We start from the raw sequence: 15,055 nt of genomic DNA on the forward strand, positions 1-15,055 counted from the left end.
TGTTAAAATGTATGCATAAATAAATGGGCCTGAAATGAGCTTCCCCTATTTCAAAGACTAACAACCGCCACTGCTCTCCTTTATATTACATAGCACTAGATGCATGGCTGTAAGCTCCTGGACAAACCTCTCCTGTGAAACATCAGAGTGAGGAAGGACATTTTCAGTGTGTTGTCTTTTGTTATTTTTCTTTTCATTTTATTGTGTGCATTTGTCACTTGTGGATTATTAGGACTACTCATTGCCATTTGCTGCACATTCTGTTCTCTCCGTGATTCAGCACAGCTTCACAACAGTCGTGTGCTATTGTTTCTGATTGAAAGACCCCTTGTGACAGAAATGACATGCTGTGTGTTGAAATTGGCAAATCAGTCAGATCTCTGTATGTCAGATGAAAGAAGTTCCGTGTGTTTTCTGTGCATGTGTGTGTGTGTGTGTTCTTGTATGGGTATTTTTGTGAGGACCAAAAAAACGTAAAAACCACAGAGTGAGGACATTTTGGGAAAGTGAGGATATTTTGGCATCTTCAACTTTTGAGGATTAAGACTTGCTTTTAGGGTTAGGCATTCATTTGTGATGTTTAAGGTTAGGGTAAGGGGCTTGGGAATGCATTATTATCTATTCCTCTCTATTAATGCTGTGCAGACATGCGTTTGTATCTGTGAGTTTGCTGTATATGGGTGTGATTGTGAGTAGAGTTGAGTGCCACAGTCTCCGTGGTGATGGCAGCATGAATCCCTTCTGTTGATGCCGAGGAGCAGGGTTATGCTGCGTGTATATGCTTTATAATATAACATACAGTATATTTAAGTGCCCAATAGTATATACAGTAAAGTGGATTAATATGGCCCCATGTTCAGGAGCTATATTAAGTGATAATTTAAGGGGGTAAAAAACACTGGGACTTGGTCTCATTTTCTTCTTGATGATCATCTGCAGTCAAAATACACTTCAGTGCTTCTGTTATGATTGCATTATTCAAAAAAATCATTTATGCAATTTTATATCATCTGTTGCTGTTCATAAAACCAAGCCAGCGCAGTGGAAAATGAAACCTGAAGACAATTTTATCTCCCGGAAGAGTTTATGATGAAGCTGTAAATATAAAAGCATGAAAAATAATACTGTTTGACAGCTGGCTCATCATGACCTCTGAGCTGCCTCACAGGGGTAAAAGGATCTGCTTATGCTGAAAAACCATTCAGTGAATGTGTAGATTTGGAGGTGGGGAGGGGGGAATTGACTGAAAAGAAATGTATTTAAAATTGAGCAAAGGGAAAAACCACTGAGAATACTGTGTGTGTGTGTGTGTGTGTGTTTACTTATATCCGATACCTCTTTATAAACATAAACAATAAACTTGTCAGGACCAGTCATGAAGACAAAAACCTGGACCTAACATGTACATGAACTGTACATGTTCAGAGCTGTGGGTGTGTGTGTGTGTGTATGTGTTTGTGTTGTGGAGATACTCATCTCAGCAGGAAATTAAAGCTGTCTGCATGACTGTGTCCGGAGGTTGGTACCGTATATTCCCCATGCAGATTGCAGAGCAGTTGCCCACACAGGGGGATGTCTCCACAGACACATGAGGGATTGATTCGTCAGTCATCTTTAACTATTAGTTTGTAGCTGCTGTCAGGTCAGAGGGAAGAAGCCGTGACAATCCTCCCCCCTCCTCCAATGTACCACCTCCATTAATTCCCAGTGGAGGTACTTGGTATGAGAGCTAGTGACTCATCTACCAACATAACATGCACTCTTCTCACTTTTGTTCTTCTCCCTCTCAACTTTTTACCCCCAGTCCTTCCACCAGCCCTGCTACACAGATGTGCATTCGTTTTTATAAATAATCATTCTCTGAAATACATGTATCAAACTCAACAAGCCTCCCTCAGACTGTGTGTGTGACAGACAGACAGACATTGCATATTAATGAATGAGTCATGCAGCATCTGCTGTGTTGTTGACAGGTGAAACAGATTATGGAGGAAGCCGTCACCAGGAAATTTGTTCATGAAGACAGCAGCCACATCGTGTCCTTTTGTGGTAAGTAGCCTGTGTGTGTGTGTGTGTACACACTTGTGTTTATATGCAGTGTTGTAATGTAACAAAGTACAAATACTTACTACGTTACTACCAAATAAAATCAGAAGAATAAGGGTTGGTATTATGGTCTGTATTTATATAGAGCTTTTCTAGTCCTGATGAGCTGCTTTACACTATAGTTTTGTCATTCACATGCTGATGCAGCGTGTGATTAAATGTCTTGTGGTTAAGGTTAGAGTAAAGTAAAGTTTGTGTGTGTGTTCTTGAATCAGACCAAAAAAGCTGCAAACCATAGGAAGTAAGGACATTTAGGCCGGTGCTCACATTCTTTCAACCCTCAAATGCACTCTTTGAGGGTTATATCTTTGAGGGTTAAGACTAAGGTTTTAGGGTTTGGGTTGGAATTAGGTTTAGGTTAGGGTAAGGGGCTAAGGAATGCATTATATCTTGTGAGTGTCCTCACTACTATACAGAGTGAAAAATCCAAATCAAATCAATATTTGGTGTGACCACCTTTTCCTTTGAAACAGCATCAATTCTCAGAGTTATACTTGTACAGTTTTTTTTTTTTTTTTAAAGGAACTTGGCAGGTAGGTAGGTTGCTCTCGTCATCTTGGAAACGAACCACAGATCTTGTGTGGATGTGTGCTGTCTTAAATCTTTCCATCTCTTCATATAATCCACACTAAATAATGTTGAGGTCAGAGATCTGTGTGTGACATACCATCACTTTCAGGAGTCCTTGTTTTTCTTTACGCTGAAGATAGTTCCTAATGGCCTTGTCTCCATGTTTGGGATCTGCTTGTATCTGTCTCAGCTTAAAAGGACTCCGACCAAATGCCCAACTCCTTTTCCAGAAATGCAACAAGGAACCTCCACCGTGTTTCACTGTTGCCTGCAAAAACAGCAGCAACAACTGAAAGAAATCCATCCATCCATTTTATTATTCAATGGGAATATTGCACATTAATGAACATTTAGTCCAAAATATAGCCACTGCCTAATTTACAACTTTTCAGGCAACAAGATAAAATAATCAACTCATATGGAGGGGGGAAACAAGAACAAAACAAGAAATACATAAACATGATAAAAACTATTTCATGTGTTAAGGCAAACCTGGAGTTGAGACCAGAAGTTGGTGTTAAGGCGAGGTGGTGCTGGACCCAAGAGCAGGCAGGCGAAGCCAGTACGCAGTTTAACAGTTTACTGAAGAATGGGTTAATGGATGAAGGGATGAACAAAGCAGGAACGGGAGATGAAGGCGTCAATGGCAGCATGCACGTGGGAAGAAGTTCTGAGCACAGGAGTTAGTTAACAAATAGCAGATTATAAGCACATAACGAGAACTAAGATATATCTTCTAGAGAGCCGAGATGGTTTCCACAGAAAGGTCTGTAACAATCTTCCAACGAGAGGCTGGAGAACCAGGAAATAAGTAGATGCTTGATGATTAGATTGGGAGCAGGTGTGCTCCCGCCCACAGGTGAACTGATTGCATGCCCAGGTGAGACAAAAGCGAAGCATGACAGTTGGTGGTCCTTACTGATAACAGTGTCAATCTTCATCTAACAGCAAGAATATATTTGCTAAATTATTAATCAAGTTAAGATTTGATCCCTGGCATTAAATCGTATACCTTTTGTTCAACATTGACATAAAGTGTACAATTAGTGCGATATTGAAGGACATTGTAAAGTTCAATCATTTCTAATTACCAAAACGCTATTGTTCTTTCCTCCGAGTGCAGCGGGATTATTGTGAGAGAAACACTGCCCACATGCACTCATCACGTCTGGCAAGCTGTAATCAATTTTGGGGATTTCGGCGTGTGAACAAAATGACTCTCAGCTCGCAAGAAAAGCAATATTTTTTTACGAGTTGGAAGCCGTCCGTGCAGACACAGATGGGTTGTTAACTCATACGATAATAGAGGATAATGTACTTTATCTGTGATATGAACATGTGAGATGTCATTGTGTTAAAAGGAGTGTTCAAGAATGTGTCATTTTCATCACATCGCCGTGGAAACTAAAATATGGAGAAACTGTTTCTATAAAGCAACCAAGTCTCTGGTTGCACAGACTTGGGTGACACTACTTTAATTGGTCAGAAAGTGAAAAAAAAAAAAAAAAAATCTGTGTATGAGTGAGTCACCATTTTACTGTGTTGTCAGGGTAACAGTTAATATTGTGGCAACAGATACATTAACCTTTACCTGAACATCATCGATTCAGACACCTACAGTATGAGTTAAAACTAACTTTAGACAAATAACACAATAAAGGAAAAATCACACAAAGACGATGAAAATCCCTATACATTTTGCAGCAGTCAAGAATAAAGGGGGGATGCATGTAAAATATGTACACCAGCAAATATGTATGTTTAATATCCACCAACAAAGTTTCACGCGTTAGCCTCGGCTGTCCAAGATAAAATTATCCACACAGGTGTATCCGTTTTCAGTTTCCTCTCCATTGAGAGGTATTTTAAGGCTTTTTTAGGTTTGGTAACATTCGGCATTTACAAGCCATAGCTGCTGTGTATGAGTAACTGCTGGCAAATAGGGTGAGTGGCAGTGGGTGGCGCAACAGACCAAAAAACACTTAAGTGAATCATAAAACTGGCTGTTACCAGTGAAGCCAGTATTTCACTTCAATGTTTCCTTAATATCTGATGACACATCATGGTCATTTAATGACTTAATACAGTGGTTCTTAAACCTTTTCATATCAAGTACCACCTGAGAAAATATCGAGTTCTTGAAGTAATTATCACCAACATTAAAATACAGTGGTGTAAATAAATAGGACGAGCAAAGTCAGCTACAGACTTTTCACAGGACACAGATTGATGACTTCCTCATAATGTGATGTAAAGTAGAGCTAAACTGTTTTCTGTATTGTGAAAAAGAGGATGATGGATGTTTCATTCCACCCTCTAATCATCTCTACGGTTTTATTTTTCTCTTGGAGGGTCATTAAAAGAGCACAGATTGTGATACTGGGACGAGTCCTTCTCTCAACAACTATCATACATCTCAGTGGACTTGTTGCCACTGTGGATGACCCTCTCATCTCTCTGCTCTGTTGACAGTCAGCGTCCTCCTCCACCTGACTTCTGCTGTGATCCCTACAGTGGCTATTGTTACTTCACGTCCTTTTTCAGCTGTGGTCTGTTCAGACACAAGCGTGAGTGGAGGAGGATGGGAGATGAGCTCGGGCAGCTCACCAGGGACCAATTAGCCTCCACCATGCTGGCTACTTTGATAAGCTGCCCAGGCAAGATCTTCAAGTTTCTGATACACGGAGAACGCTTAGACATAGCAATAAAACCGTGTATAAATGAACTATATATTAAAGTTACTAAGCAGTGGATTCTGTGCCTGATATGGAATGATCACTACACAAGTGTAATTTGTTGCCTGTGGGTTCCCATGGTTTCGCCCTCTGTGCTCGGTCTTAATGTTTTGGGGTTTTTTTTAATGGCAGTAATTCAACTCTGTTGCCTCTCGGGATCATTGGTGATCTGGTAAACGTTTTGTTTTGGTTTTCCAGGGTACAACAACTATCCACCATCTTTACTTGTTTATGCATAAAGAGAAGAGCTACCTGTTATATTGTCTGGTTAAATGCCAATATACATGTATGGATTTTAACAGCATGGCTTACAGCTAAAATAGCATTGTTTTAATTCCGAAAGTTGACTTCAACAAGTTGGAAGATCCAGCCATTTCTTTAACTGCATTTTTTAGTCCTTACTCTACTCATCCTCACTTCTTACAATCTACCAGGTCAAAACAATTCTCCTTCCATGGACAAATGTTATAACCCTGAAACAATTTTATACAATTTCAATATGATGTAATGAGCTTGATAAAGACATTAAAAACTGTGAATTATTCAAAGCTAATGGCTGCTGACATAACTGAATATTCTTTACAGATCAACTAAAAAAAATATACATACACATTTGCGGATTACAGCTTCTCTCCTATTTGCTTTTGTTTCAGTAGAGTTTTGTCTTTACTTGTGGACTTTTGAAGCATTCAATAATTTAAAAACATTCAGAGACAACAAAACAAACGCTAAATTGCAAAAGGGATCTCCGAATAATCAGTAACCTATTGATGTATTGATTAATCCTTTCAGAGCTGTTCCACGTCCACCGTGATGGTGCCTTTTGCTGGTCTCACTGAAGTGTCGGTCAGCTTTGTGTGACTGTGGCTTTGTGTTAATGCACTCAGTTGCCACAGATACAGGGTGATTAGAGGCAATTTAGTGTGTTGGCTGTTTTTTACCAGGAGGGACTGCACAAAGGGCTGATGCCACAGATATAATGAGCATTTTCTGCACACAACATTTGCTGCTGTTTGTGATAAATAAATCATTAAATTATGTTGATGGTCTTTAATGTGAATGTCTCCAGCCAATGTCTCGTACTAAAACGTTCCTTTTTTTAATCCATACAAGGAAAGAAAACAATTTTTCCAGACACGCGATAAACTAATGACGTGTTGTTGCTCATTTAAAATGCAGATTGTTATTCAGAATATGACGTGCTATTGACAGAGCCTCTTTAAAAAGTTTAACGATCTGGGATCTGCTTCCTTTGCATCCTTTTGGACTATTTAAGACAAGCCAGTGGTGATAATGAGGGAGTAAAGAGGGTGAATTATATCTGGAGACCTTTTAATAGTAGCCTTTGTCATGACATTTAGCCTCTTGCTCTCGTACACTGTGGTGCATCAGGGAACAGCAGCACAGAAAGGAGCCAAATGTAGAAAGAAAAGATAGTAAAAATATGTGAAAGATGATGGCTCTGATGACCCTTTAGTATAAAACCCTGCAAACAGTGTGTGTACGGTCGTAAGAGCAGTGACAGGTTAACAGGGCGACAGGATGGAGACAGGCCAGAGCGTTGCGAAGGAGTAACGATGATGGAAAGACAGATATTGTAATGCTGTTTGTCGCGACAGCCCTTCCTCCCTCTCTCCCTCCCTCCGCTCATCTCTCCCAGAGCTCGTTCTCTCCATCAACAGGGGTTGCCATGGCAACCCCAACCTTCCCCCTGACCCCATGTGAGCAGAGAAGAGCCACAGGATTAATCCTGAAAGAGAACTCAAATGTCAACACAGCTCCAGGCCCTGCCACGTAGGCCGGAGAGGAGAGGAGAGAGAACGTGCTAGAGAGCAGAGGGGTCTATGTTTTTCTGCAAATCTGTGTCATCATGCCATTGGCTTGTGTGTCTACTACCGCTTATTGAATAAACATAGCTGATGTGAAAATAATTATGTGAAGGCGTGATTTAATTGAAGGGGTTGTTATGTACCAGTAGAAATTTGCCAGATACTTCCTAAAATATAGTTGAATGTTGTGGTCACACTGCTGTATATTTTACTCATATTATCCTTATACAGTAAACCTCCCCAAACCAATGCCAGAATCTTGTGAAGTCTATGTATGAACATGTGAAATGTGATTTGGTCTTGTTTTGGCTCTACATCCTGAAAATGTTTAGTATTAAGAGCTGGTTTTGCTGGTGGAGACCAAAACAGAGCTTAAAGGAGAAGAAAGTTTCAGGTGCTCAGACACACAACTCCCAATGAATTCTAATGTTGCTCTGACTCTAGTGAATGTGAAAACAAGCAACTTTTAACACCTATTAATATCATTGTTGACAGCTGTTTTTATTACCTCCAAATGTGTTAAATATAAAGATAAAGCTAATAAAATAATTCCTTATCTTAATTCCTAATTCCTTACAATTTTATGAATATTTTCTTTTCCTAAATGTATGTTTGTTTCCAAACAGCTGCAGTGGAGGCCTGTGTTCTGCACGGGCTAAAGCGACGAGCAGCCGGCTTTCTGCGTAGCAACAAGATAGCAGCACTGTTCATGAAGGTGGGGAAAAGCTTTGCTCCTGCTGAGGAGCTGTGCAGGAAGGCCCAGGAGCACGAGCAGATCATGGAGACAAAGTGAGGGATGCACACATCAGAGTGGACTTCAAAGCTTTTAATCAAAGCTGGTTCATTTGTACCGGCGAAAGCACTACAAACAAATGGCCCTCTGCTTATGTGAAGGACTATTTCTCATTTTTAAAACACTTCTAAATAATTCAGGTTGATAATATCCCTCATGAATGATGAATCATTGATGCCGTTAGCTTCAAACGCATGCAGTTTTACTGAACGGAATTGTATAATCACTCCTTACTTGTGTTTCTTAAATTAAGTAAACTCTTTCCTACTGCAGACGGAGTCAGAGTTTACAAAGTCAGGACAGCTTTCGCAAAATGCCCCGACTGCCCAGCCTCACCCCACAGGGAGTCAAGAACTTGTGGATCCGGACGGCTCTGTTTGAGAAAGTGCTGGACAAGATCGTCCTCTATCTGGTGGAGAACAGCAGGTGTGTTGAGAAGAAGCCGGTGAAATGTCATCCAGCTGTCACGTTACGAGAACTCTTTGCGCTTTCAAAATTTCACTTTCCCATTTGTCTTCCAGTAAATACTATGAGAAAGAGGCTTTTCTCATGGACCCTGTGGATGGACATATCCTTGCCTCTTTGTTAGGTATTTATGTCTGACTTTTTAAGTATTTATGCAACACTGGGTTCTTGTTCACATGGAAAAGGTCTGTTGTTAGAACACTGTACTCCACAGCACTTTTTGTGTGCCCCAATTTAATATGGTAAATAATTATTGTACATTTCTCTGTTTTCTTCTAATTTATGCAGATGATCAGTTCCGCTTGTAATGTCGAATTAGTTGCGGTTAACCGCCACTCTTGAGGGAGTTGAAGACTGAAATTCAATAGCAAAAAATGTCCTAATTGTCAACCAGGTGTTTTTTTTCTAGAAACAGTTGTGGTAACACTTTCTCATTTTGTCAATCCCAGCAGCCAGTGTTCAAAACTGTAAGTGTGTGCCTGTGCACACTCTCTGTATCACACAGTAGACTGAAGCAAATGGCAGGAGCGTCACTGCTCACTGATGTGGGTCTCTATGTCTCAGGAAGAAGAGGGAAAACTATTTAACTTAAGTTCTAAAGGCTCTCTTAAACATATATTTAACTATCGTTCATAGTAAATGACTAAATTTAACCTGTGTGATGAGGAGTAGGATTTACAGACCCAATAATGCAGGGGAAGAAGGAGGAGCAATGTGACCTGTTCCTTTTGAATTAGATTTTCTTCATATATTTATGCCATAAATCCAGGAGTGTGTCAAAACAATTCAGGATTGACTGTTTATCAATAGAAGAATGCAGGAATTCTCAAAACAGAAATTTTGAGAACCAAAACTAAGTAAATATACTTTTCAGTGTAGGATCAAAAGGCTGTTCACTTAAAGTGCAAGATAATTATGTCTCTCCTTTTATCATGCAAATTAAATAAATTTCTGTAATAAAATATATTACAAAATCCATTGAAATCCCTATTTTTGCACCATTTCATTTTGGTCTACTTTGTCATCTACGCTGAAAAATTCCACACTTCTAATTAGCTAGTGTGGTGTCTTTAGATTTTTTATTTTATTTCTTATTTTGTGTGTCACTAACGGATATCGCAACTACTCATTACGGTCGGTTTGCTGCCCGTTCTGCTGCCATAGTTAAAGTGCCAAATGAGACAATAATTCCCATGATCCCATTATCAAACTTTTGTCATCGTTCTGATTAAGAGACCCCGAGCAGCGGAAATTACATACCGTGTGTTCAAGTGATCACATCCTGATCATTGTTCAGCCGGTGTCTGCTGTATGTAACTGTTGCCCTTGGTTCTCACAGTTGGACCATGTGCTTTGGAGTACACAAAGATGAAGACGGCTGACCACTTCTGGACTGACCCGTCTGCCGACGAGTTGGTGCAAAGGCATCGCATCCATGGCGGCTTCTGCAGGCAAGATTCTCCCACTAAAAGGCCTGCGCTTTGTGTAAGTAATAATTTAGTACTTAGCCTGGCAGGTTTTTAAGATTTATTTTTTAGAGTTTTAATTGTGCATCTAACCCGGTGGTTATTTGTTCTCCTGTGTCTTTCCTGCTCAGATTATGGCATTAGGTGAAGCACACTGTGTCCCAAGTAAAGACACATGAAGAGAACAGAGTGTATCTGAGACTATCACACTTCTGAGTCGTCAGGTTATCTGTAAAAATAGGTCAGCTGGGAACATCTTAAAATACTGCAGTTACTCCTGACTGTACAGTTATATAGTAATTGGTGTTTAAATATGCATTTCCACATAAAACATTACTGGTCTTGAAAGTGAAAGGAAGGATGCAGTGGTGCACATGATGAATAAATGTTAATTTGTTTAATTAATGTAAAATGGCTGTCCTGTGACTGGCCAGCAGTGATTAATTCTCCATAGATGGCTATTAGTTCCGAGCGGTTTATGATGTTGGTTATCTGATATGATGTATTGTGTGTCAGATCCAGAAACGGAACTCCAGCAGCAGCATGGACGAACGCCCTTCCCCCTCGCCATCCGCTCGTGAATATGTGGAATCACTGCATCAAAACAACAGGGCGACTTTGCTGTTCGGCAAAAACAACGTACTTGTACAACCGGTAAATGACTCTTTTTATATGTCATTGTGTAGCTATAAACAATATCTCAGTTAAAAGCTGTGCAGTATAATGTTGCTGAGCGTCTGAAATCCGTCAAGCAATACTATCAGACCTGGCCAAGGCAACACAGGGAATCAAGAATCATTTATCCTGTTAAACTGCATTAAGTACTGAAACTTTGCACCAGACTTGCTTTACTAGTGCAATATTGCTCCATCTGTTTTGACATAAAACAAATCACTTCCTGTGTGCAGCACAGGCACGTTGCTAGGTGACACAATGATCTAAATGAGGCTATACTAAGCAACACAGAGGGTCATGTGGAGCTGATAGTGTTGCAGTGCTCAAAAACTAGTGAACCCTAAATGCAGACACCCCAAAGAGACAAACAGAGTGGTAGAGGTGCAAAAGTAATCTCGGCTCACGTGATGGATGTGAAGGCAGAGTCATGAGTCAGGGCTGGCAGGTGGAGTTTAGACCACGATCTGGCAGGGAGTTGATTGTGGATCTGGTTTAAGAAGAGATGAGCTGCAGCCGCTTGCTTGGCCGTGGCTCCAGCTCACCCAAAGAAAAACAGATAAGAGTCACTCAGAAGTGTTTGGTGTGACAATGACTTGAATGTAACATCCATTTGTTTATATTCAAACATTTCTCTAGAAGGTCAAAAAAGATTGCTTCAAACTACAAAGTCCGTTGAGAAAAGATTTTATCAACAGATTAAACAACATTGCTATTTGACTACTATAATGTGACAATATGCCAGCGACTGTAGCTCAGAGGTAGAACAAGTTGTCTTTCAAATTGAAGGTTGTTGGTTTGATTCCCAGCTCCGCTAGTCTGTATGCCAATGTGTCCTTGGTCATACTTTTTTTTGCCAAATTTACCAAAAATCCTGTTATTACAAGAATAAATGTATCACAAAACAAAAGAATATTTTCAACATAACATATGCCAGATAACACCAGCCTGCCCTAAAATAGCGACATTCCGTTTCTCTTGATTTGTTCTCTTTCATGATCAAAGAAGCTATTTCTGTGTCAGCACACGTCTTACTTCTCCACCAGCACAGTCTGCACAACTACTTCTATGATTCATATCCATGCCGTTCTTGTGTCAAATGAAAATCATCCATCCTGGTGGTTGTTTCAGAGGGACGACATGGAGGCGATACCAGGTTACCTCTCTCTGCACCAAACCGCTGACATCATGACCCTGAAGTGGACGCCAAATCAGCTCATGAACGGCTCTGTTGGAGACTTGGACTACGAACGCAGGTGCAAAATTGTCCAGCCACAAATGGATTATGATTGTGGTGATTGTGTCTGCCTGCAGAGTCTGCATTTGATAACAATAATCCATCTCAAACCAAGAAAATCTGTGCTTCCTCAAAGATGTTTGTCTAGCACTGTGATGTTGCTGAATAATACAGTGCGTTTGTTTGTGTGTGTGGGGCTCTGTGTATTTAGAGCAAGTGCTGCTGATCTGATGAGGCTTATTTTGAGCTCACCAGCAGTCGGCAGATGGTTTATTGACTGAGACGCTGTCAGACATCTCTCAACCCTAGCAAACCATGTTATGTTCCTTTGTGTGTGTGCGCCTGGATCCTCTCTCCAAAAAAAATTGATTACTCACTGCAGCTCTGCGCCTGCATAATCTGTATGCATGCTCTCCAATGCTTTCTTCATTAGCCGTGAAATGAATGGTCCTTGAAATCTTTATTCATGCTGATGGATTTGAATTTTACCGTTAGTTTGTGAAGTCTAGTAAGAGGTTTTTATTTTACAGTTTCTGATTTTGTTTTTCAGTGTGTACTGGGACTATGCTATGACTATCCCTCTAGAGGAGATAGTGTACCTGCACTGTCATCAACAAGGTGGGTCCACAACAAATTTTTGTCCTGAAACTAATATTTTACACTCAACTTCAATGACCGATTATATTATTCCTGTCTTCTCATGCTACTGTGTACCTCTCGAACAAAATTCCATCATGAATATATTCATAGTTTGAATTACAGAGGAACTAATTGGAGCTTGGCTTGTCTGAAAAGGACACAATTCCCCCTGAAAGCCTCCCCTGAGTCATTTAGGCAGAGTGTCATATCTTATATTAATTTTCCTAAAGTAATAAAGAAAATTAATATAACATATAACATATTTTTTTTAAATATATATATAGAAAAAATTATATACTTGGTACATATACATACATATATATATATACACATATACCTATATATACATATATATAGACATATACATATATATACACACATATACATATACATATATATATACATACATACATACATAGCGAAATAAATCAATATTGAATCAGATAGAATCAGAAATCGAATTTAATTGGGACCTTGTGAATCAGAAACAAATGGATTGAGGGAATCAGTAGATAACCCCAGCTCTAGTGTTAACTACCTGCAGTCACCACACTTCCCCGGACTTAATTGTGAGCATGTGTGTATGATTTAGGAGGTTGTGATGGACACTGGGAAAAAATAAATCCCTGAATATGTTTGATAAAGTGTGACTTTCCTGTTAATCCTCTGCAGTGGACAGTGGAGGGACAGTGGTGTTGGTCAGTCAGGATGGAATTCAAAGACCTCCAATTCGCTTCCCTAGAGGAGGCCATCTGCTCCAGTTCCTCTCCTGCTTGGAGAACGGCCTCCTTCCTCATGGCCAGCTGGACCCTCCGCTCTGGTCCCAGAGGGGAAAGGTCAGAGCAGGAGGTCTTTGCTATGGATTCAGATCCAGAACACAATAAATCAATAAATCCATTGCCTTTAAATATATTTGCACTGGCTCTTTGGCTACATTGGTGAGTGTGATACTGATGAATCATGGCTTAATGTTTTCTCTCTGCACCACCACACAGAAAGTGCATACTTTAGTAGATGAATGTTTTAATTACACTGCATCTACAGCTCAACTAAATAAAGAATCCACCCACACATACTCAGCCACTATTAATGGGCTTAAGCACACAGACGCTCATCATCTTTAATGCACATGGATGGCTTAGCTGGGCTCTAATGGTTTAGCTATTTCTCTTGTTGGCATTAGTTTAATTAGATTAATATTCTCCTTGCAGGGAAAGGTGTTTCCTAAGCTGCGGAAGAGGGTTCCTCAGGGATCGGGTTCCTCAGACTCAGTTTCAGATAAGGAGGACGAGGAGGCCACAGACTACGTCTTCCGCATCCTCTTTCCAAACAGCCAATCAGAGTTTGGTGAGTTTCGCTCCAGAGAAGCAAATTAACATGAGCGGCTCCCGTGGGGCTTTCGGGATTATGTTTATGAAGATGTTGTTTATAACAGTGACTGTAACTCATCCTCCTCATCTGACTTCCTCCCCTTCCCTCCAACTGAGTGGACAGGGCTCCTCCACAGCAGGGACACTTGTTGACCCCCAGAGGTCCTGCAGCTGTCCTGAAGAATCCTCCTCACTCATAGGAGGCAGCTGTAACACTGTCACACCTCGGCTTGTCTGTCTATCCGTCAGCTTGCCTTGCCTAAATTCCCTGCATCTAATATCCTCGTGGCCTCTCTAGCACCTCTGGCAAAGTTTATTGATGCGTCTCCTTATTAAATTCCCTGCTCACTCCCTTGTGTCACGCCTTTTTTTACTGCCGTACGACTCGGTAGCCATGGAGAGATGACTGATTGATCAAATTAACCCGATTAATTCTCTAGGTAATTAAGTAATTGGATATGATGGCTTTACACTTCCAAATTGTGTTTTAATTCCAGTTTGCATGCCTGATCTTCTCTCTAACAGGAATCAGCACTTTCACTAGTACACAGCTGATCAACCTCATCCTGCTCATGCAAAAGTGCTTCCAGCTGAGTTTCAATAGCCTGAGAAAATAATGGAATTGGAGCATCATTCAAGATGATAATGCTAGGTTGTTTTCTTTTTTTCCTGGGGATTCTGCAGTGCCACCCCCAGACTTGATGGATCAGGGAGCTACAATGTGGCATCCCACTCTCAGGAAGTCATCGTGTTCCTCTTGTTCTCAGGGGAGCTTTTCTGACGGCGTGACACCCAGGGGGTGTAACCATGAGAGGTGAGAGATAAACACACTCCTAGTTAGAAACACATTGAGATGGATCGTGACAGGGAAACCTCTAAAGTCTGTGCAGACACACCCTCTCACTTTGCCATCCCTCAGTGCCACGCTACAGCTTCTCAACAGTAAAAGGGGGAAACTGGGAAAATTAGCAAAAAGAAGCAAGAACAGAGCAATTACCCAGAGGACAATTATGTGACATTTACTACATCGCTGGCATGAGAATGTGTCGAGGAAAACGAGGTGATAAGCAAGACGGATAAAAACACGTTAACATTTAAGAAAGGTTAGCCACAGCGGTGTAATAAACTCTAGATATAATTCATATATTCAGGATACAATTAAAAACTAGACGT

The 15,055-nt window shown here is 40.5% G+C and overlaps 2 protein-coding genes across 6 annotated transcripts in view; one reads left to right on the top strand and one right to left on the bottom strand.

Moving 5' to 3' along the window:
* slc6a4b (solute carrier family 6 member 4b) overlaps window positions 1–11,454 on the bottom strand; it is a 33,875-nt gene extending 22,421 nt beyond the window's left edge. The window contains exons 1-3 of one of the 3 annotated variants that reach the window (XM_044026289.1): window positions 3,169–4,836; window positions 2,774–2,944; window positions 1,527–1,635 (exon numbers count right to left, since the gene is read on the bottom strand). The gene's annotated coding sequence lies outside the window, so the exon portion shown is untranslated. Of the gene's footprint in view, window positions 1–1,526; window positions 1,636–2,773; window positions 2,945–3,168; window positions 4,837–11,043 lie in introns of those variants that run through there. The other 2 variants (XM_044026290.1, XM_044026292.1) reach the window with 2 other exon arrangements.
* sgsm1a (small G protein signaling modulator 1a) overlaps window positions 1–15,055 on the top strand; it is a 29,361-nt gene that overhangs the window by 7,404 nt on the left and 6,902 nt on the right. For 2 of the 3 annotated variants that reach the window (XM_044026286.1, XM_044026287.1), the window contains exons 3-13: window positions 1,974–2,049; window positions 7,867–8,029; window positions 8,307–8,459; window positions 8,555–8,622; window positions 9,838–9,983; window positions 10,481–10,618; window positions 11,768–11,892; window positions 12,424–12,491; window positions 13,185–13,348; window positions 13,724–13,859; window positions 14,567–14,696. In XM_044026286.1, coding sequence (XP_043882221.1) covers window positions 1,974–2,049; window positions 7,867–8,029; window positions 8,307–8,459; window positions 8,555–8,622; window positions 9,838–9,983; window positions 10,481–10,618; window positions 11,768–11,892; window positions 12,424–12,491; window positions 13,185–13,348; window positions 13,724–13,859; window positions 14,567–14,696 — 1,367 coding nt within the window. Of the gene's footprint in view, window positions 1–1,973; window positions 2,050–5,148; window positions 8,030–8,306; window positions 8,460–8,554; window positions 8,623–9,837; window positions 9,984–10,480; window positions 10,619–11,767; window positions 11,893–12,423; window positions 12,492–13,184; window positions 13,349–13,723; window positions 13,860–14,566; window positions 14,697–15,055 lie in introns of those variants that run through there. The other variant, XM_044026288.1, reaches the window with a different exon arrangement.

The sequence above is a fragment of the Solea senegalensis genome, linkage group LG5, assembly GCF_019176455.1.
Source record: "Solea senegalensis isolate Sse05_10M linkage group LG5, IFAPA_SoseM_1, whole genome shotgun sequence".
In the NCBI taxonomy this organism is placed as follows: Eukaryota; Metazoa; Chordata; class Actinopteri; order Pleuronectiformes; family Soleidae; genus Solea; species Solea senegalensis.